This window comes from Gadus morhua, chromosome 15, assembly GCF_902167405.1.
Source record: "Gadus morhua chromosome 15, gadMor3.0, whole genome shotgun sequence".
NCBI lineage: Eukaryota > Metazoa > Chordata > Actinopteri > Gadiformes > Gadidae > Gadus > Gadus morhua.
In genome coordinates, this window is record NC_044062.1 from 18485752 (window position 1) to 18508651 (window position 22900).

General features: G+C 44.5%; 2 protein-coding genes across 4 annotated transcripts in view; both read left to right on the top strand.

Moving 5' to 3' along the window:
• Positions 1 to 9620, top strand: slc16a9a (solute carrier family 16 member 9a). 3 transcript variants are annotated; one of them, XM_030378897.1, is made up of 7 exons: positions 699 to 1235; positions 1459 to 1719; positions 4081 to 4224; positions 4726 to 4821; positions 6594 to 6802; positions 6863 to 7718; positions 8172 to 9620. In XM_030378897.1, exons 2-7 carry the CDS (start codon positions 1506 to 1508, stop codon positions 8354 to 8356), a joined length of 1704 nt encoding a protein of 567 aa, XP_030234757.1. In that variant the 5' UTR covers positions 699 to 1235; positions 1459 to 1505; the 3' UTR covers positions 8357 to 9620. The 3 variants fall into 3 exon arrangements, with proteins under 3 accessions (XP_030234756.1, XP_030234757.1, XP_030234755.1); XM_030378896.1 differs by lacking the exon at positions 699 to 1235 and adding an exon at positions 1 to 476 and having other exon boundaries at positions 6594 to 7718; XM_030378895.1 differs by having other exon boundaries at positions 703 to 1235; positions 6594 to 7718.
• A 695-nt stretch (positions 9621 to 10315) lies between these two features.
• The window catches only part of LOC115560372 (protein FAM13A), a 19631-nt gene continuing 7046 nt past the window's right edge, over positions 10316 to 22900 (top strand). The window contains exons 1-10 of the mRNA XM_030379775.1: positions 10316 to 10733; positions 11182 to 11377; positions 11462 to 11671; positions 11921 to 12101; positions 13883 to 14114; positions 14559 to 14668; positions 18842 to 19129; positions 19783 to 19927; positions 20461 to 20522; positions 21356 to 21413. Of these exons, the coding sequence (XP_030235635.1) occupies positions 10704 to 10733; positions 11182 to 11377; positions 11462 to 11671; positions 11921 to 12101; positions 13883 to 14114; positions 14559 to 14668; positions 18842 to 19129; positions 19783 to 19927; positions 20461 to 20522; positions 21356 to 21413 (1512 nt within the window). The 5' untranslated portion in view covers positions 10316 to 10703. The remainder of the gene's footprint in view (positions 10734 to 11181; positions 11378 to 11461; positions 11672 to 11920; positions 12102 to 13882; positions 14115 to 14558; positions 14669 to 18841; positions 19130 to 19782; positions 19928 to 20460; positions 20523 to 21355; positions 21414 to 22900) is intronic.

Below are 22900 nucleotides of genomic sequence, written 5' to 3' on the forward strand. Positions count from 1 at the left end.
CCTCTTGTTTCTTCCGTCGCGCGCGTGAATCCGGCCAGCGAGAACAGCTTTGAACCGGTTTGTTCGGTGGCTGCAAGGCGCCAGCTGTGGGCTTGAGGAGTCAGACAGCCAGACAAGCCACCTCAGGATGCGCGGCATCCGTGGGCGATGACTTTATGTGTATTAGCTCGTGCTGGCTAACGCTGCACACCTGAGGCTCGATCCAGGGAGAGGACCCTATATCGACCCTCCCTGCAGACTCCATACCCGAGTCTTGATCCCGGGAGAGGACCCCAGATGGACCCTCCCTGCGGACTACAGGACTGAGGCTTGATCCGGGGAGAGGAGGTCCCCACATGGACCCCCTGCGGACTACATACCGGAGTCTTGATCCTGGGAGAGGACCCTACATGGACCCTCCTCCCTGCGGACGGGGAACCTCCTCAGCAGGTGCTGCTGCTGCTGTTGTTGCTGCTGCTGTTGTTGTTATTGTCGAGGTAGGTAGCTCATGCAGGCTCATCTTACCATTGTATGGGTTCTGGGTTTGCATTGTTGTTATGTTGAGCTCAACTTAAAAAATCAGACGTCGGATTCTCTCTGATATTATGTAATTTTTGAAAACATTATATAGTTCCCAAAGCAACAAAAAAAAAAAAAGGGAAAAGTATTGACATTTGGAGTTTCAGGAACCATTTTACAAACAATCATTTGACGTGGATCCTTTTTCCTTACTTTATTTAACATGTATTATGGTCATTGCTGTTCCTTTAAAGTAGCGACTGCAGTGGTGGAGTAAACAAAGGCTGGTCGATACATAGGGGTTGATGGGAAGCTTTTGAACGCTCGATGAACTCCTGAGGGGAGGAGAGATGTGCTACTGCAATACTTCTGCAATAGGCTTCTGCGCACACAGACGCCGTATATACAAAATATTGATGCATAAAGATCGGGAAAGTATCTTTAGATAAAGCACAACGCAAACACAAATGTATCTCGTTGTGTCCTTTCGGTGTCTGACGGTGCAGAATTTGAAGGGGCCAGATTTGAGGTGAATCTATAATATAATCAAAGGCAGACCAACTGTCCAGTTGACGTTCTCTCCTCCTCAAAGGTGTGGTTTTAGAGAGAGAGAAACAAAAAGGACTGCCCATTATGTGTTTGGTGCAGTCAGTCTACAATCAGGACTTAATACAGTCTGACCTGCCGGCTCTGCCAGGCAAGCCCTGCCCACAGCCTTAACTACATCAAGGCTTTGCGTGAGTATGCGTTTTTGAAGGAACAACGAAACAGTCCGTGTTATTCATGTGGAAATCAATAACCAATGTCTTGTATTTTTTTTGACCAGTGTTCGACAAAAGTTTATTTTGTGATTACAAAACTTCATTTGATTGTGCACCAGACATCTCTCTGGTTTAATTTATGCATACATGTTTTATTTTACTTTATTGATACTAATTCCAACTTTCTTCCCCCCTCCAGGATCCCCCCTGTGGTTCAGGCCGTCTCTGACCCTGCAGGTCTCCCCCATGGCTGCCACCATGAGGTCCTCCGCCCGGCCGGCGCCCGACGGCGGTTGGGGATGGGTGATCGTTGTGGCCTGCTTCATGGCCCAGCTGCTGGCCTACGGCTCCCCCCAGTCAGTGGGCGTCCTCTACCCTGAGTGGCTGAACGCCTTCCAGCAGGGCAAGGGGATGACCGCCTGGGTGGGCTCCCTCGTGTCCGGACTGGGCCTCATAGCCAGTGAGTAGTGGGCCAATGCATGAACCGTATAGTAGCGAGGATGCTCTTGCTGTGTGGCACTGTGGGAATAACATCCAGATCCCTTGGATACTTACTGGTAGAATAGAGGAAGGCGATTAGTTGATAAACATACGATTCGGTGTTGGGATTACATTGAGGATTGGGAATATTTTGAGCAGAGAATCAGTTTCCAGGGTCCAAAATAAAGCACCCTACTGCCACATGTCAATGGTATGGTGCAATTCTCCACTCTGTTAAAAAAACACATCTCTCTTTACAAACAGAGTTAGGATAATTATTAAACTCTGGTTTAATGCCCCAAGTCACAGGTCTTCCGAGAACAACAACTTGAAGAGTGTAATTGCATAGGTCAATTGCTACCAGGTTCTCATATATCTACTCAATATGAAGGTTTTGTTAATTATTTTCATTCTGAAAAGACAATAGTGCAACAGGGAGACTACTTTAAGTGTCACTCTGCTGTTATTGACTTTGGTGTGGTGTTATTTAAGTGCACAGATTTCACAGGATCAGTAACCAATCTGTTAACCAAAGAGAGTGTGGAACAGTGACTCAGTTCATTCTAAAATAGATGGAAAGGAGAAATATTTGGACAAAGCAATGATAACATGAAATCCGTCAGAATAAGAAAAAAAAAGTCAAATATTGCTGGAGAATGGCTCTGCGTTGGTGCACTAGACCCACAGGATATTGCAGTCGACAAATCCATATCCATGCTCCTGTCACACATACCTGGTTGTGGTGGGGGTGTTTTGTTTTCATTACTCAGTCAAAATGTCCAATTGGCCTAATTCAGTCAAAGCTATAATTTTAAACAAACGATTCTCTATTCTCATACAAATTAGAAATAATTGGACATATTCGTATCATGTTGAACTGAACATGGATGATGTTGAGGAATATATGACGGCCCTCTTCTGTAGACAATAGAACCTTTACAAAGAGGCGTCATCATAGTTGGAAAAACCGTCACTCATATCACTAATTATTGGTCTCCTGCTTCTAGGTACCAGGACATGGGTAGTACGTTTATCCTCACTAGTTCAGTTTTCTACCTGTTCCCTGGTACATTCTAGTAATGGTCGATGCGGATGAGTATTATTGACAAAGATTGTCACTTTCCTTGACTCTGTCACCTTCCTTGACTCTCTGGCCAGATATTCCCTCGCTTTCACGTCTGGTTTGTGTCTCCACTGATGTTTTCTCTTTGTAGCTTCTCCTGTCCATGGTTTGTGTCAATGAGACAATCATTAAATTAATCCTAACCAAATTCTAAACGTCCAAATGATCAAAGCAGAAAAACTGTCAGACTGCAAAATACATGCAAATCCTTTTTATTTCAAATGTTTTATCAAATTCATTACTCTTTGTTTTTTGTCTCAAATCCTACAGAAACCTCCTGGCGGTTTATTCTATAATTTGACACAAAATAAAATAAAAAATATTATATATTATAAATATTATTGCAGTGATATATTTTTTTTTTTACTGCCTCTGCTAATAAATAATCACTTCGATATGACGATTGGAAATAGCGGCCATAACCACGGCCGGTTATTCCTAGCAGAGGTCTTCTATACAGGAATAACAGACCGCAGAATGCCGTTATTGACCAAACAGAATCGAGTATTCAACAAAGCAGAGTGATAAGGTCTTATATATATACCATAATATATCCATATAATATCACATGATGAGGTCAAAGGAAGAGCCCGAGGCTGTGAGTGATAAGGGCAATGTTTGTGCTCTGCAATAAAAATATGGCCCTGCGTTCGATGGCTTTATTAGCATAATCAATAAACATATTGCCCTGTGTTCAATGGGTTTATTACTATGATAAAAATGTATCTTTTTTTTTTGGGGGGTTTTGTTCCTATTTATTTGTCTCTGATACTGTGGGATTCTCTTCCTGGATATCTTTCTTCTCTCTCTCTCTCTCTCCCTCTTTCTCTCTCTCTCTCTCTCTCTCTCTCTCTCTCTCTCTCTCTCTCTCTCTCTCTCTCTCTCTCTCTCTCTCTCTCTCTCTCTCTCTCTCTCTCTCTCTCTCTCTCTCTCTCTCTCTCTCTCTCTCTCTCTCTCTCTCTCTCTCTCTCTCTCTCTCTCTCTCTCTCTCTCTCTCTCTCTCTCTCTCTCTCTCTCTCTCTCTCTCTCTCTCTTTTCTCCCTCCCTCCCTTTCTCCCCCCTCTCTCTCTCTCTCTCTCTCTCTCTCTCTCTCTCTCTCTCTCTCTCTCTCTCTCTCTCTCTCTCTCTCTCTCTCTCTCTCTCTCTCTCTCTCTCTCTCTCTCTCCTTCTGCCACTCCTTTAGTTGTGACTCTGTCTCTCTGGCTCCTCTCTCTCCAGGTCCGGTGTGCAGTGCCTGTGTGGATAACTTCGGGGCCCGTCCCGTGACCATCTTCAGCGGGGTGATGGTGGCAGGGGGTCTGATGCTCAGTGCCTTCGCTCCCAACGTCCAGTTCCTCTTCTTCTCCTACGGCATTGTCGTCGGTACGGCCCTGTCTTCCCCTCCTCCACACACAGATCATTCTCATACATTTCTTAATTTCTTAATTACTTGGGACTAAAAATGGACGTAAAGTGTATTTGTGCATCGTGAAAAGTGTTGAAAATAAAATGTATTATTATTATTATTGTAATTCATGCCTCATAATCATTAGGGCCCGGCCTGTTATTTATGTGTTGACTTGTTACAGGTATGTTGACATGTGAACATTGTTATAAATATACCGCTTGGCAAACTCAGGGCAGACACGTTTCCCACCTATTTTCAGACAGTCACTAAGGCTTCCCTGATTTATTCCTAAAATATTGGCTTTCCACCTTTATATTGACTTGAATTTGAAACCGTTTAAGAGACAGTGGTGAAAATAACTGATTGATCATGATAATGCCTTGATAATAACACTCCCCATCTCAATACACTGTGGCTTTGGATATCTATGGCTGTTTCTCATCGTCGACCATGCTGTGTGTGGTGGTTCTCCGCAGGCCTGGGTTGCGGTCTGGTCTACAACGCCACGCTGACCATCACCTGCCAGTACTTTGACAAGAGACGGGGCCTGGCTCTGGGCATCGTCACCACAGGTACCGCGGCCCTCTCGGCCACAATGCACCCCGCCACTCTGTGGGCGTGCGGTACCGGTGCTCCATGTACACTTCTTACTTTCAGGTTTGACAAGCTTGGAGCCTGGATAGTTGGTGGTCTAGTGGCAGTGAGGCCCGGATGGCAGGGTAGTGACCCAGGGTGGTCGAGGCCTCAGTTCTTTGAGGATAATTGTTTGGAAAAAGAATTTAGCAATTCAGTGTGCATTAAAATATACATATTTCTTAAAAAAATAAATAGTGCAGCCCTTATAATTAGGGATGCACCGTATATACGGCCACCGAATATTCGGTGGCCGTAATTTTAATTTTAATTTGTTTAAAATTAGTGTGGAATGAGCCGGGTGCGCTTCTAAAAATAGAGGGATTAAAAAAGAGCTGCATGTAAGTTTGTTAACAACTAACTGACAATAAAGGGAGATGAAAAAGGTCTGCATGCACTTGTAAACAACTAAATGACAATAAACGAAACGGAGATGAAAAAAGAGCTGAGCGCACTTGTTAAAAACAAAATAGGGGAGAGCCGGGTCGATTGAAACACTTTCCAGTTAAACGTCTTTTTCAAAGATGGCGTTACGTGTACAAATAATTTCAACATGTGATCAACAACTCACATGTGTGTTCTCTTAGTTACAAGTGTAATTTAATACATATGTTGGATGATCGAGCTGTTTTTTAACTTTGAACGTATGTTGACATTTGTTTCAAACGCCCCGCCTAGTCGGGACGTTTGAAACACACATGCGGGACGAATGAAACAGCATATTTTAAAAAGAAACTATTGACCTTACTCTTGTTTTTATGCAACATACCGGACAACATACTAGTGTACTCGTCATTGCTAAAATTCCACATAATTCCGCATAATATAAATAGGTCAAAATATATTTTTGGCCCGTGCGTAATTGTGCGCAATTGTCAAGTCACATTTCAATTAAAACTCACCTTTCTTCTTTTCGACGATATCAAATTTGTAATTATTTTTTTTTATTGAAAAGCAAGCCAAAAAAGTTTATAAAGGACATTTAATTGTTTGATTTATGCAATGGTGAAAAATTAAAGCAAAATGAATGAAAAACAGCAAAAGCCACACTCGGTATTCGGTTTCGGCTTTCGGCCACCTTTTTCAATATATTCGGTTTCGGTTTCGGACAAGAATTTTCATTTCGGTCCATCCCTACTTATAATTAGAATTATCTTGGCTTCTTCTGCACAGACTAAATGGGTTTCAAGATAACTAATCTGGACATTGATTGAGTTGTGGGTGGATGAGTTGAAAAACAAATGTATATACAAGCACAATATACAAACGTAGTATTTAGTAGTGGCCCACCCATCAGAAGACTCGTGGATAAATACATACAAACATACATCTATACAGACTGACAGACAGGCAGGACAGTGGCCTGTAAGGTGAGAAATAAGTAATCATCAATAAAAAGATGTGTTTTCAGACAGGCTTTGAGGGAAGCAGTTAAGATGTTGCTGGAGAGGGTTCCAGAGTAGCCATTCTGGTGTTGGGGACCACCAGCCGTCTGGTGCCAGAGGACCCCAGAGTGCCAGGGGGGTTGTAGGGGTGCAGGAACACAGAGAGGAAGGCAGTTGTGGGGCCCTGAAGGGACAAATAGAGGGATTAGTTATGGAACAGTTTACGGGATGCAATGGGATGCCAGCATAGCTGTTGGCAAGATATTATTATTATAAAAAAAAAAAAAATTGAGACCGATAAAGGTTTTTCTCCCCGCCCTGACCAGGTACCAGCTTCGGAGCGTTCGTCTATGCTGCCCTACAGAATGAGCTGCTGCGGCTGTTCGGCCTCAACGGCTGCCTGCTCATCGTGGGGGCCATGAGCCTGAACCTCATGGCCTGCGCGGGCTTCATGAGGCCGCTCAACATGCCCGGGTACCTCGTCAAGCGGAAGGCCGCTCTGGAGCGCAATGCACAGAAGCAGCTCCTGGAGAAGGAGTTCCTGGAGAAGGAACTCCTCGAGAAGCACCTGCCGGAGAAGCAGCTCCTGGAGAAGGAGTTCCTGGAGAAGGAACTCCTCGAGAAGCACCTGCCGGAGAAGCAGCTCCTGGAGAAGGAGTTCCTGGAGAAGGAACTCCTCGAGAAGCACCTGCCGGAGAAGCAGCTCCTGGAGAAGCAGCTCCGGGAGAAGGAACTCCTCGAGAGGCAACTGCCGGAGAAGCAGCTCCTCGAGAAGCTTGCGCTAGACGACCTGAAAATATCTCCCGGTCTGACCGCGGCCAACAAATGCGCCATGGTCGCCAAGGAGCATTCGATCACCATCGACGCCAAGGACTCGGCCCTTGTCCAGAGCGACGACAACGGCAAGAAACAAGGCTTCCTGGGCCGCTTGGCCGTTGTGAAGGTCCTGAAGAAGAAGCAGCAGGCGTATTTCAACTACACCCACTCCCTGGCCAACATCCTGCAAGACCGCGTCATGCTGGCCTTCTGCGTGGCTGTCTTCTTGTTCAGCCTGGGGGCGTTCCCTCCCGTGCTCTTCATGGAGGACGTGGCCCAGAGCGAGGGTCTGGCTCAGGGCCCCAGCCTCGTCCCGCTGGTGTCCATCGTGGCCATCACCACCGGCCTGGGGAAACTGGCGCTGGGGATGCTGGCCGACCTCAAGTTCATCAACAGCATATACCTGTACACATTCAGCCTGTTTGCCACCAGCCTGGCCCTGCTGCTCATCCCCATCACCAAGACCTACGTGGGCCTGCAGGTCCTGTCCGCCGTGGTGGGCTTCTTCTCCGGGAACTGGTCGCTCACCTCGTACATCACCACCAAGATAGTGGGCATAGACCGGCTCACGCAAGCCCACGGCGTCCTGCTGCTCTTCGGAGGCTTTGGGATCGCCATCGGGCCACCGGTAGTAGGTACGAGGGTGATCTCCATGTATCTGTCTATCTATAGAGATTGATAGGTTATATTTATTTTGAGGTTTTTCCCTTTTTCTGGAAAACCCGATTGGTTTTCTTTCCTTAACATCATAACAAATAGTGGGTCCAACATATGTAGCTGACTTATTCTGTATTTTTTTCATAATTGTCACAACAGTGACATTTGCATGATTCTCTACTGTAACTGACTAATCCCAAAAATAGAATGTTACTGTTTTAAGGTGTGTCTCTCTTTCTTTTGTAACCTCTTCTAATTTAGATTGAGGGCTTTGCTTGTTCTCAGGCCCATTTTGAGGTTGCTTTTGATCCAAGTGTCTGCAAAATGACTGGTTGTGGTGGGGATATGACTAACTGCAGTGACTAACTGTGAATGTAATGATTTTTTCTTCTTTTCCTTTTCTTTACTCCTATCTCCCTGTTGCCGTTCAGGCTGGTTTTTCGACTGGACTCAGTCATATGAGCTGGCATTCTACTTCAGCGGGAGCTGTGTTTTGCTGGGAGGTCTCATACTGCTGGTGGTCGCTCTACCCTGCTGGGATCGGAAGAAGAGAGAGAGTGATAGGCCAGAGGTCCAATACACCATCAACTGTGATAAAGTTGCCTCCGTAGCCTGAATGCTAATGTAAAAAAACTTGTAGCCTTGCCAAATGCTCCCCAGTGGTCATTCGCTGTTCTGATGCACATACACTACAGCTAATAAGAGTTTGCTCTCTTGAGTTTCCTGTAACTGGGACTGAAAATGCTCCCCCTTCTTTCAGGTGCAACTGAAACTATTACTAAAACCTGATGCAGGCTTTGAGATGTTTGGAATGGGCATTTTCTGACACACATATTCAGGTGACAATGCAATTTCCTATACAGATGTTTGTATGATTTGACACGGATGTTTGTGTTGGATTGAGAAATTGTTGCCTCATTTTTTGAGGCCCGATCATCAACAAGCAAATACTGTTTTTGACCACTTTCAAGCTAACCTAAAAGTGTTTGTCGATGACTAGCTATGTGGGCTATTTATTTTAATCAAACGATGACTGTTCTAATCACGTAGGCCTATTTTATGATACAACCATGTATTTCAATTTGCACTTTATTGCAAAAATGACTAAGACTGCACACCTAACTCAAATGTGTACAAACGTCTTATTTTTGCGTTTGATTCACTTTACCAAAGCACCAAGGACAGTATAGATGCCTGTCGCCTGTAAAATGATTTAAAAGCCTTTCTTCACGAACAGTAACTTATTTCTCTCCAGTGATTATTGATGTACCCTTGCGTCTCTTTGTACAATCTTGTATGCACGGCATAGATGGAGGTATAACTGCATGTTGTATGCAGAGGAATTTCAGTATATAACGTACTTTTTATTTCTGCATTACTTAGCTAGGCTGGTCCTTTCTCCATTGTGTGTGTGTTTGTGTGTGCGTGTGTGTGTTTGTGGTGCATAGGCATTTAACATTTCTCAGCAACTCTTCTGGCTCTTTCAAGCCAGTATTCAATGCACAATTTGTAAAGGCGTTTTGAAAAGAAACGCTATGTCGTAATTTATGGAAAATATATTTTGATGATACAGTAATTATTTGCAGTAGAATATATACTTGGATGTTGTGCTTCTTCTACAAATTTCCTTTGTATTTGCATTTTTAGATGTGGGAATGCGGGATGTATAAGGATTTAGCTTTCTTTATATGCATTTCCAGGGTTTGTATGTAGGGTTTGTATGTAGGACAGGGTTTAAATGAGGTCCAATACAGAACCGGAGACAAACAGTCTGTTGACCGCCAATATCAACATTACATTCTCTTTCTTTTTTAGTTTTGTATTTAGATGTTAATGTCCTTTCTTATTTAAACTGTGCCAATAAACTTACTTTGAATTTATTGTGACACTGTTCATGTACCCACCATATTGAACTGTCTTTGTACGTTTGATGATGTTTTCGTTTTTCTCAAAGCAGCAGTAAGAAGACGTATAAGGACACTTAATACATGAGCTTCTATGGCTTCAGTTCAAGGGCCCAGCTAAATCCAGGGGACCCTTAGTTGTGAGAGATCATTTATTTTAGCAACTTTTTTTTTTTTTTACTTGAAAATAGTTCTTTGATGTGTCTTTTAATGTGTCTATTAATATCAAAAAGAACAATATACCAAACAATTTGCAAAAAATAGGTCACTCAAATTGACTTGTCAGGTGAAGGCAACAGCTTGGGCCCCCCAAGACGTGAGGGGACTTAATATGTTTGTCTAACCAGCAATAACTATTTAGTAAATGATCGCTTTCTCTCATTATATAGGGAGAATAAAAACAATGAAATATAAGAATAAAGGAAAACCGTTATATAGCCTATATCTATAGGCTCTAGGTTCATTATGCCATCATTAAAGCCGGTACAGAAAGTAAGCAAGTGCTTCATTATTTAATCATTGAATATTATTTGTATGTTATTATTTCTGTGCGCGTACACGCGTGCGTGCGCGCGCATACACTAGCAGCAGCAATGAGGACGATTGTCAGTTATACTACTGTGCAAATCTTTGGAAAATGCAGATTTCATCCCTCACAATTATGTGGGGTCGAACACAAATGTACAATTTGGTGTTCTTTTTTTTGCTGGCTCTCAACAGAGGTTTAGCATTATGTGTTTCCATAGTTAGGAGATTTCCCTTGACCGCCGCTCAATGACGTAGTGTACTGGCAACAACCCAGTAGTAATCGCCATGGTTACAGTTGTGTCACGTGACCAGCAACGTAAACAATGTCCAGAGCGTTTAGCGAGTTCCTCACAGATTAGCTCCTAGATGATCGTGTAAAATTGCCCCGATTGTACCGAACGCACCGTGAGATAGTTTGGTTGAACAGAGGATGAAGGACGTCCTGCTGGGGCGAAAGGACATGTAAAGTTAAATAATGTAGTCTTAAAGTTGCGTGACATGGAGAGCCGTCTGATCCGCTGAGCTGAGAAGATGGGAGCAAGCGCATCAGTGTCTCTCTGTGTGAGTTTATAACCCATGTAATGTTTTCATCGATGATCGTTGAAGAGCTAAATGCTGCTAGGGGGGGGTGATCCTACATCTTAGCCAGCTTGTGTTTGCTCGTTTATGCTGAAGTTTGCTCTGTGACGAATAACGTTACATGTTTTTATGTGTCATTTTTTGGGGGAATTTAAAATATTCATGTCAAACACATGCAGTAGTTTGTCTTTATTTACTTTACTGTTCGTTTTTAATGCTGGCTATTTCTCATAATGCCAGCATATAAAATTATGTATTATCAGTCAGCAGCCCATCAGCCAAGACTACATTTCAGGCACTCAAGAGAGTTCATTGGATATAAGGAATGCGTTACCATGGCGTTACTCAGGTTGGCTTTTTACCAACTCAAACAACTTGACCTTGTCTAAGTGACAGAGAATTTCCCCTGGTGTTTTTTTCGTGTGTGAAGACCGACTTAAGCTCTGTACGAATCCGGAGAAGCACGGCTAAGATCTGCCCTCAGTCCGCTGCTGCTCTGCACCAGCCGCAGTGTGAAGCCAGGCCTGTATTTGGTGTCGCCGTGGAAACGCTAAGGGAAGATGGACAGCTGGTCGATGGAGTGCCTCTTGTGTTGAGGCGCATGGTGGAGTTCCTGGACAAAACAGGTATTTTGAACTCTTTTGAACTCTATTTTGAACTTTTATTTGTCAGGAGTGTATATGAACATTTTATTTATCTCCTTCCTTTAGGAGTGCGTCATAAGGGTATATTCCGCCTGTCCGGCTCGGTGGTCCAGACCAGACAGCTGAGGCTGCAGTGGGACAGGGGGGAGGCGGTGGACCTGCAGCAGGACTCGGACGTGCCCACAGTGGCCTCGCTGCTCAAGCTGTTCTTCCGGGAGCTCCCCATCCCCCTGGTCCCGGAGGCCCACCGCAGGCAGCTTCTGTCGGGCTTCGCAGGTACTGAGAGAACCGGTGGCAAGGTGAAGGCACAAGCCTTGAAGAAAAGGGTTTAGGCATAGAGCGTGGTGAGGTAGACATTGAGATGGATATGAATTCAAAGAGAGTATAAATATATTTAAAGAGAGAGTGGAAGGGATCTAATTCATTTCCTCATAACAACAGTTGAACACATTTGAGATTTGAATGAGAGTTTTTTTTGTAAAAACAACCTCAGCTCCAAATAACTTAGTTCTTTTTTGATTGTAGAATACAAGGATGAGCAGGAGCTGATCGGATTCCTGAAGGACATTCTGGGCTGTTTACCTGTGGACTACTTCAGCATCCTGTCTTACCTCATCCACTTCCTTGCCAGAGTGGCGTCTCACAGCCAATCAAATCAGATGCCAATGGAGAACTTGGCCACCATCTTTGGTCCCTGTGTATTCCGGTAGGTTCCGCCGCAATCGTCAACAACCGGTCTCTCTACCAGCATCTCCTTTATTGGCAAGCTGGGCTGAAATAAAATAGAAAAAAAAAAGAATCAAGGGCTGGAGGTTGTTTATCACCTCTTCGGGGATATTTCTTGTGTCTCAATAAATTGTTATCTGCACCTTCTGAAAACTCAGTCATAGGTGTCCTAAGTTGATTGTCAGACCCAACAGAACATACCAGAAGGGTTTTTGTTTGGTTTTTGTTTCCCCTGTTTACACATCTTATCCATCCTTGTAAACAACTATGATCCCCAGAGGACAGTTAATCCCACACCGGGGCAGCGGACATATTTAGATCCAGTCAACACCCTTCCCTTTACCCAGCTCCCTGTCCCTTCATCTCCCCCTCCTCCTTCTCCTCCCTTCCCCTTCTATCTCTCAGCGTTCAACTTGCCGAAAAACGAGTATTAGCGTTACCTAATTTCCTGCACTGAATTGGTTGAAAAAAAGGGTGAATTTATTTGAAAGAAAACCCCAAAAAGTTTTTCGTATGAATATCTTTGTTTCATTTGAGGGGGCCTGCTGCTTGTATACAGGTTGGCTGCTTTCCATCTGAATCCCTCTGAGAGCACCCCCCCCCCCCCCCACCATCATTCATTATGTTATGTAACTACCAGTGACAACGTTCTGTCCTCTCTCTCTCTCTCTCTCTCTCTCTCTCTCTCTCTCTCTCACCCTCTCTCTCTCTCTCTCACCCTCTCTTTCTCTCTCTCGCTCTGTGTCTCTCTATGTCCCCCTCCGTCTCTGTCTCTGTCCCTGTCTCTCTCCGTCTCCGTCTCTGTCCCTTGCTGAGCTCTTTGGACCAGGACAAACTCCTATTTATACCCACATGGTTCACATACCCTTCTTTGAGTGTTATTTGTACACGTCATGCCCCCCACCCCCCTTCTGTAAACTTAAGTCAGACCTCAAAGCAGAACTAGCGGGAACAGGCTGGGGCGGGGGGTAACTGCTTGGAAACTGCTTAGGGAAAGGGAACAGCTTCTCCAGGTAATGTGGCGGGTCAGGGCCGAGACACTGTTTATCACGTTGGTGGAAACTTGCAGACGGACGCTGTCTCTCACGATGAAGGTGTTGATATGTTTGACATTGCTGTGAGAATAGGAAGTTGCGTGACGTAAGAAAGATTGATTCATTCTTTGTTATTATCTTGTGTAAGTGTATGTTTTATTCAAAGAAATGTGGTCAAAAAATCTTTTAAAAGTAGATATAGCTTGTTGATATCATTAGCCACATAGCATAATTGTCTAAGTCATATTTTGGGCAAATTGTGATATCTAACCTTACTCTACTCTACTAACGCCTCTGATTCACTTTGCCGCATTGGATATATCATAATCCAATCAGAGTGCATTTTACATTCCATAATCACTAGCTGCCTAAGTCATCTATTTGATTTAGGCATTTTTGACGCCAAATACAAGATGGACCTTAAAATATGACTTAGGCAATTATTCTATGAGGCTAATGATATGTTTTTGTTTTTTCCACCAAGGATAAGAACAAGGAAACAATATTTCCTTGTATTTTGTAACCAGCTGATGTATTTTTAACTTGTTGTTGTGAGTCACCATCAGTATGGATTTCACTTCTTCAAATCCAATGGAACTCTATGAACATGCCATACGAGTTAGTCTCCACTAGAGGGCATCTTAGGGTCGTTTAAGTGCAACTAAGCTTAACCGTTATGGTGTTTTCTTGTTGTGTCTCTCCTATATCTCTCCTTCGCTCTCTGTAGTGTTCCAACCGGACCCCACATGCTTGAGGGGCAGAACGCGTGTAACGCACTATTGCTCCGCCTTCTAAGACACCAGGACCAACTGTTTGTCTGTCTCCCTCCTCCTCCACCCAGTCCTCCTTCTTCCTCTCCTCCTCCTCCTCATTATCCTCCTACTTCCCGGGAAATGGCCTTCACCACCCCTACCTCCTCACCGCCTCCGCCCCCGCTCTCTGTTTTGTCAGACTTTGAGGTGAGTCACCTGGTATATGTAGGAGTGTCACGCCATGTCACCGGCTAACGAGGGGGGGAGGGTGCTTGATGCTGGACAACACCGGCCCTTTGCTCAAAGGCACTACTGTCAGAGCAAGCATATTGGAACCGTGTGCATTTGATCATTGATAGCTTTACATATGTTTTCGCCCACAAAAAAACACAGTGAGATTGTTTCCAATGATCTGATTGCACTGATTCAGATGCCTATGATGCTGCAGTGTTTGCATTTGTGAGCAAACTTATGATTTTATATTTGTATGTTCCTGTGTAAGGGATTGTATGTTTCATTCATTAGAGTTCTGGGTGTGTACTCTTCATGTGTATTTGCGTGTGTTTATATTTGCCTCTATGTTTATGTTTCGGAATGAAGTGCCACCTGCGTGTATGCGTGTGTGTGATCCTCCTACGCTGTGTCTCTCAGGTGCCTACCTGTAGTGCACAGAGAGCCATGCTGGATGAAGACCGAAGGGCCTCCTCCGTGTCTCTCAGCAGTGCCTCCCATGGCACCTGGTCCCACTCTCGGCTCGGCAGGTACGGCCCGCACTTAACACTGCGAAAGTTTTTGACCTGAAATGTAAAAACAAACATTCATAGGGGGAGACATGCATGGATCATTCCTCTACTCATAACACATAGACATAACAATAAAAAAACAATATGTTCCAGGTTTTGCAGCACTATCTTTAGTCTCTCGCACCTATCTCAGAGCAGTCTCTGATAAGCCATGGGGGCGTTGTAAACATGTTGGTTTCAAAAAGCAGGGTCATCCGGTTTTGAAAACATTCTGTTGTAGTGAGAAATGGTTCTCAGATTGCTAGCTTTGAAACCAACCTTGTTGACACTTTATAGAATCGGAATGAAACCCTAAAAAACTCCTAATCAAACCAGGTGGTGAAACATTTCTAGATTTCTAATATGGTGTTTACCACCATATTTGATGACCCTAGTGCATTGAAACAGATGCTTTGATGTGAATTGCTTGTTTTGTACGGCTGTTGATGTGGGGTCTGTCTTGTGTCCTTTTCTCACAGTAGTGTGTTGCTCTTCTGTTTCTCTTCTTTTCTGTTTTCCTTTCTGGAGCCTCAGCCTCTGACTCTTGGCCAGTACTGCACTGAATGTGCTCTGAGTTCATCTGCTGCTTCACTTCAAGTACCAGTCAAAACCAAAGAGTCTTTTTGGCATTGAACCTTCCATTTTGAGCATATACATACATAAATACTGTATAAATAATATACAACTAAAACAAATTAGGATATACTGATATATGGGGTTTGAGACGAGTTGCATTCAAATGGAGAAGCATTTACCATATGTATATATATATATATGGTGTAAAACGTTATCATCAGTATCTCTGTTCTCATGCTCACTACATTTTATGTGGATGAGTCACCGAGATTTCATCCTCGATCCGCACCGGTCCTGACTACCATTTCTCCACCATTGATTCAACAAGATTCAAATTAAAATAATAATAAAAAAATAAGTGACATTAGGAGAATGAAAGGCCAGGAGCAACAAGTACAGAGGCCCGCCGCCCGCTGCGATGAGTCACCCCCCCTAAAAGCCCTGACACTAGCCGTCCGATGTCATCAGGACAACGTCTCTCTGGCCCCAGTGAACCTGACCGGTAAACCTGCCAGACAAACATGCCTGCTGGAAAGGGCAGAGGAGTGGAGCCATGATAAATCAGGTGGCCGCGCTGACATTGAACGTTAACAGCATCAGGAACATTTCCCTCTCTTAACTCCCTCATTTATCCACTGTCTCTCGAGCCAGCACACAGATTAAGATGTGGTTGTGTGTGTGTGTGTGCGTGCACTTGTGTTTGTGTGTGGCATGTGGTTCTGCATGCTTATGCCCCCGTTGATGGCTGTTGCTGTAAGGACTGACCCCCCGTTTGTGTGTGTGTGTGTGTGTGTGTGTGTGTGTGTGTGTGTGTGTGTGTGTGTGTGTGTGTGTGTGTGTGTGTGTGTGTGTGTGTGTGTGTGCGTACACACCCTGAGAGTGGTCCATTCAGTACTGGGGCAGATGGGAGGTGAGCCATGGTTTACAGTAGACTGTGAAAGCAAATGGGATTTGGCTTTTCAATTTTCAGTTCTCCTTTGGGTGTCTGTGTGTGTGTCTGTGCTTGTGTTGTGGTTAAACAGCCACCGTCCCTGGGAGCTTAATTAATAATGTCTCTGGAGACATGTTTGATACCGGAGCCCTGCTGTGGGTCCTGAGAACAGTAGCAGTGACCCATGGAAAAGACATGTGATCTCTAGCTACCATAACATTCAAGGTCAAAGCACTAAACACACATAAACACACAAACACACACACAAACACACACTGGACACTGCTTAGGTCAAGTCTCCTTACATCCATGCACAAGATTGCATATCCACTCTGTTGGTGTGCAGTCTTTACTAGCTGGCTTGTTGTTCTGGTGGTGATGGGTGTGTGTGTGTGTGTGTGTGTGTGTGTGTGTGTGTGTGTGTGTGTGTGTGTGTGTGTGTGTGTGTGTGTGTGTGTGTGTGTGTGTGTGTGTGTGTGTGTGTGTGTGTGTGTTTGTGTTCAAAAGCCACTCCATGGGTCTTCTCGCTGTGTCTGACGTTCTCTTAGCCGGGGTTTCCTTGTCTGGCTGCCTTTTCGATGCCCCTGTGTTCTTCTAATTTCAGTTTGTTTATCATCGGCCATGAAGCTGTCTCACCAGGCTAATTGATTAGCCTGGGGTTTTTGTTTTAGCGTCACACAGGTCAATTATGTGTTATTGGATTAGTTTAAGGATTAAGGATGGCATTAAGGTTGGCTTCCGATTGCATTTTATATCATATGGTGAAAAACCAAGGGCTATATTTGTACCACAGTAGTCACGACACAAGTAGTGTCCAAAATAAAAAATATATTTTACACAACTTGTATAACATCCAGACATCATAAGATATCTGTGTTATTCTACTGCCAAGGACTAGGAGCTAGGAATTAGGGGTAATCATCTGACTTAATTTAAGGAATTATTGATTTGAAATCTAGTACTGTTTAAGGCTGATGATGGTAATCTATAGAAAGTCTTGCATACAATTCTATTTCAAGTATTAATTTTGTATGACATGAACTGGGTCCATATTTATGTGACAATGTTTTTTGCGTGTGTGTGCTTGTGTGAGTGCATTTGGGCACATGTGTGCATGTGTGCGCACGTGTGTGTGTGCGGAATGCGTCTGCATGCGTCAGACTTCAGTATCCCTCACCTACTTCCACCTGCATCACACATCCAGACTGACATGGCCTGGCCCACTGCTCTCACGTGCTCCAAATCTGAATTATGTGTGCATTATGTGCCAACACTTGTGGACTAAGTGTTATCAAAATCAATCTGGGTTGCCTAATTATGCATACATATAAGAGTGTGTCTGTGTGTGTGTGTGTGTTTATGTGTATGTCAATCCATATGGACATTGGATCAGACAATCCAAGACTGATATTAATTCGGAAACAGGATCATCCAGAGGGTATCAATGCGTTGTTCAAAAATATTTTTTTGTGTGATTTTCTTTGCTTTTTTTTGGGGGGATTTTCTTTCAAGGGCTCATTGACGAAAACATCATATTCCAGGTTTATTGGAACGCAGCTGTGAAATGAACCCAGTGACAGATAAGCCACCTGACGGGTCGGTTTGGAAATAAATACCCAGCATGCCCTGTGCATTGTGGGCCACATATTCCCCCCTTGCTTTCTGATAGTTCCTCACTGTGTACTTTGGATCCGTAACCTGCAGCAGGGCATTGGCGGTGTGCTGTGGTGCTATGGTGATCCAGCTATCGGGACATACCGCTGAGAAGGCCATATGACGCTGGGATGAGGTGCATCACACAGGCTGGGTCGCCATGGCTTTTGTTTTTGTTAGTTTTATAGGGCGTTGTGGGTAATTGCCGGCTAATGGAGTTACATAAGTGGTGTCCTCTTGGCAGGAACCTTGCGAACCACACAAAGACGTTCAGTTCACCCTGCTGCCACAGAAGGATTTGGTTTATTCAAATATTGTTCAACTAGTTACCAGTTGGAAGTGGATTCTATTCCTATTCATTCTTAATTCGGTTGCTCTTGCTTTGCTTTGTTACATTTTTTCTCCTCTTTGTTGTTTTGGATACTGCAGACTCTCTGTTGGTCTTTTAACATAATTTTCCCTCAATTTAGCCAGAAACCTCACACATGCAAATACAATAACCATGTCAACACATATGTCCGACATGTGTCGGGACCGTTTCAGGAACGTGACAAAGGCATTCACACAGAAACAGCTTTTCACAGGATATCTATTTTCCTTCTCAGAGTCCCAAAAAGACCCAAAACACAACCAATAACACTGATGAATAAACATGGGTCATCAGAAGTGAAGCACGGTGTGTGTGTGTGTGTGTGTGTGTGTGTGTGTGTGTGTGTGTGTGTGTGTGTGTGTGTGTGTGTGTGTGTGTGTGTGTGTCTGGAAGATAAGTGGCACAACTGAGTAGAGAAGGAGAGAGTGGTAGTCACCTGATGATTATGCCTCTCTCTGCTTATTGGCCATGCCATTTGGTCAGGTAGGGAACAGGCAGAGAGGGAGAGAGAAAATATCAAATATATATTTGGAACTATTATTATCTTACCCCATGAACACTTTAATGACTGAACATTATATTTATGCATGATAACCACCGTTGATCCTCCTCCTTTGTGTAGCTCTGACACCATTAGGTCTTCAAGATGGGAGGGGGGCTCTCAGCTCAGCACCAGCCCCCAGAGGGGGACCCTGGACCAGCCAGAGGAGCGGGAGGGGGGCTCTCAGCTCAGCACCAGCCCCCAGAGGGTGACCCTGGACCGGCCAGAGGAGCTGCAGGGGGACACTGCTGGTTCCGGGACCGCCCCCAGCCCCGCTGATGTCGGCTCAGCCCAGCGGCTGCTCAGACTCAGCCCTGTGCGGACCACTCAGGGAACGGAGGTGGAGGAGGCTGACTCGACCATAGGATTGTAAGTAGCACGTCTCCGAGTCTCTATTTGCGCCTCTTTTTCTAACTGGATTTTTTCATCAGCCGAGTTTGGATTCTGTGTTTAGACACCACTGCATGTGCTAACGGACTTAGAAACTGAGAGGCTTCTACGTGCATTTATACACCTGGATACCAAAGAGCACTTAGCTTAGACTCAGACGTGTAGGCTGAGGCTGTGTTCCCATCCACCCCTTCCCTCACTTCCCGTTGCACCCCATGGTAAAGTTTATAACTTAGCCACTATCTTCCCTCAGTATTGTAACTGTGCCCCTCAGACTCGGGGTGGAGCGCATACGCAGTGGCCTCGCGTCTAAACTATGAATCTAAACCAGAAACAATGGTGATGACTCGCCAACTTCCCGTTTTCGGAACGCTTATACCCTGCGCAATAGGGTTGAACATAAATCATATAAACGATGATGTCTGATTTAATCTCGACCCAATGTCAACAATGAACCCAGGGGTATAAGCAGAACAGACCCTTCACGTCAAACCTGCAGCGCTCTCTGTTGTGATTACTGTCTTGAACAACAGAAGTGAACCTTTACTAACCTTTACTCTGAATAAGATATTTACCCCACACTTGTTTGGGAAGCATAAGAACATTTTGACATGTGTTTTCATTGTTTATAGGCCGGAGCCAAACGCCAAGACTTCAGCGGAGATCTCCCAGAGGGGTGGCGAGGCAGAGGGGGAGGGGGGGAGGAGCAGAGACCAAAGGGACCTTTCTCCCCGCCCTTGCAAGGAAATCCGCTCCAGGCCTTGCTCCCCCAAACAGGTAGCACTATCTCACTCTGTACCATGAATATAGTCTGACCAGCTGTCTGTCTGTCTGTCTGTCTGTCTGTCTGTCTGTCTGTCTGTCTGTCTGTCTGTCTGTCTGTCTGTCTGTCTGTCTGTCTGTCTGTCTGTCTGTCTGTCTGTCTGTCTGTCTGTCTGTCTGTCTGTCTGTCTGTCTGTCCGTCTGTCTGACTTTCTGTCTGTCTGACGTTCTTTCTTTCTTCCTTTATTTTGTGAGCTCTTTCTTACTCTTTCTTTCTTTCCATTTTGTCCCCCTTGGCCCCTCCACCTGATAGACCAACCTGCCTTTTATTCAGATCACCAGTCGTGTGAGCTGTCACTTTGTAATTAGCAATGTATATATTAAAATATACTCATGTTTAATCAGTTCATTGTCCTCTTTATTCAATTTATTTGGAGATAAAAGATATATCATGAATATTGTCTCAAACGTTTTCTTTAGTGTTGACAATGAATCATGGTCAATAGCTTTCATTGAGCCAGCTTCTGTTGAATCTAATTGTTTTCCAGGATGCCATCGATCCAGAACTGGTTTCATCAGTTACTGAGCAAAGACCAACCCAAGCAGAGAGGTGGGTGGAAGGCTAGTTTGTTTCTTAGAATAAACAACACGGCATATACACTTGCCTTAGATGGGCCTTTGTTTTATTTGATATTGTTTATTTGTGTAATTCCTACATATTTAGGAAAAGTCCCAGTATTCATAAAACAGCAGTGCCTATTTTGAAAAGGTAGATATCATTAATTCCCTGCTGATATTGTGATGCTGTGGCTGCCATTCCTCTTCAGTAGGATCCCTTCTGTTCTGCTCTGGCCTTTTCTCCCTCTTAGCCCCACGGCTGGCCTACCAGTAGGTCAGTCTGTCAGCTAGTCAGTCAGTGGGCAACTCAGTCAGTTAGCCAGTCAGAGAAGTCGGGTTCCATAACAGTCTGCTACTGCCTTAGCCTACAGTCATGCATTGATTATGACCCCGGTTCAGATGACACTGACACACCACGGGTGGGGGGGGTTATCATGCAGCCTGACCAGCCAGCCATCCAACACAGCACATGACGGCTGATGGCTCTTGTATACATGCGTGCCTATCCCTACCATCCATACACACCCCGTTGGTTTAGGCCATTAGTGGCAGTAATGGCAGAAGGCTTATTTGAATGAGTCAGTCAGATGGGTACCGTGACTGAAACTGGCACGCATTGATTTGGGTTGCATGTACGCCAACCGTCAGGCTTTAGAAGAAACGTGGTCATGTTGTGGGTACGGAGGGTGACAACCATGATGTTGCATAATCAACTACTTTTCTTTAGTTATTTTAGACCAGTAACCTTTCAAAATGCCATACATGTCTCCCGTGGCTTGTTTTTGTGTTCATCTTTATGGTGTGCCCTGTGTTACTCTCTTTCAGGGTCAGCCTGTGTACAGAGAGTCCCATAGCAGCCAGCCCCCTGGGACATGCAGACCAGGTGAACAGTCAAGAAAATGTACATAGAAAAGATGAAAAGACAGCCTAAATATAGCCTCTGTCTATGCATGTCTTTGTGTGTGCGTGTGCAGTCCATTCCAAACACACACACACACACACACCATCCCTTTATCTGATTACCATGTTCCTCAGCATGTGGTCTGAAATCCAATTCAATACCCCTGGAACCAATTCCTATGTACTGACAATAATACATTGGTATGCTTATATATTAATTGAACTAATTATATAAATGTTATGAAGCTGAGGTCATCTAGTGACTAAGAAGATTTAGGATTGAATAAATGGGGTTCAACAGGATTGATAGAAGGTTTCTTTAAAGTAGACGTGATATATGGAAAGGATGGACAATTATGACAGGGTAGAATAAATACAATCGTGTATGTATGGCACTAGGGGGCGTTGTAGCCATTTTGAGGCAGGGCCACCATTCAAGTTCAACTTAAGCACACTTATTTAGCTAGCAGAAGATTATGGACTTAGGTGGACTTAGGTGGACTTAGTCCACTCAAGTCCATGAACTTCTGCTAGCTAAATAAGCGCACTGAAGTAGAGTGTGTAGTGAGGTAGCTCTTCAAAGAGGATAGGACAAATGGTTTAATGTTTTAGCTAAGGTGGAAAGTGATGTGCCAAGTTTTCCTTGTGACATGGTCGACTTTCACGTCAGTAAACAGCCGGATGTAAAATTAAGCCTATTCACTGCACCCCTCCATAACAATACTTTGCACACCCTTGGATCACGTATTTTGTTGTTTGTTGTTTGGAACTAAAGTATCCTAACCGGTGCACGTTGTACCTGACTACGTGCTCAGGTGCGTGCGTGCCTGTGTTCCATGCAGGCCTGTGAGTGGTTACAGGGAGGGAGTGTTGACAGCCTGGACCCTGGGTGCTCCTGCAGGCCAGAGCTGGGGTCGTAGCATTTAGATGAATCTGACCGAGGATACGATTATATAGGCTGCAGGCAGAGCTCTGACGTAGGAAACACTTTGACTCCGTCTCGCTCTCCCTTTCGTTCTCTTCTACTCTGTCTCGCTCTCCTGCCCTCCATCCGACCATCTAGTGATGCATGATGTGCTAATGCACATTTTCTAAGTAGAGAGGTATGAAAACAGCAGTGTTTTGTGTGTCTGTGTGTGTGTTTCTATATATGTATGTTTGTGTGTGTGTGTGTGTGTGTGTGTGTGTGTGTGTGTGTGTGTGTGTGTGTGTGTGTGTGTGTGTGTGTGTGTGTGTGTGTGTGTGTGTGTGTGTGTGTGTGTGTGTGTGCGTGCGTGCGTGCGTTTGTTTGTTTGTTTGCATATGGTTGTGCACATCCATGTGGCGTGTGCAACCCTGTGTCCTCATATTTATGTCTGTGGGTGGGTGGGCGGATGTGTGTGTGTGCGTGTGTGTGTGTGTGTGTGTGTGTGTGTGTGTGTGTGTGTGTGTGTGTGTGTGTGTACATCCACAAACACAACCCACTGTTTC

Coding starts and splice junctions, on each gene's coding strand:
- slc16a9a (XM_030378896.1), top strand. CDS start 1,506: ATGGCTGCCACCATGAGGTCCTCCGCCCGGCCGGCGCCCGACGGCGGT. Junction 4,822..6,593: donor TCTGGGCATCGTCACCACAG/GTACCGCGGCCC, acceptor CGCCCTGACCAG/GTACCAGCTTCGGAGCGTTC. Junction 7,719..8,171: donor CATCGGGCCACCGGTAGTAG/GTACGAGGGTGA, acceptor GTTGCCGTTCAG/GCTGGTTTTTCGACTGGACT.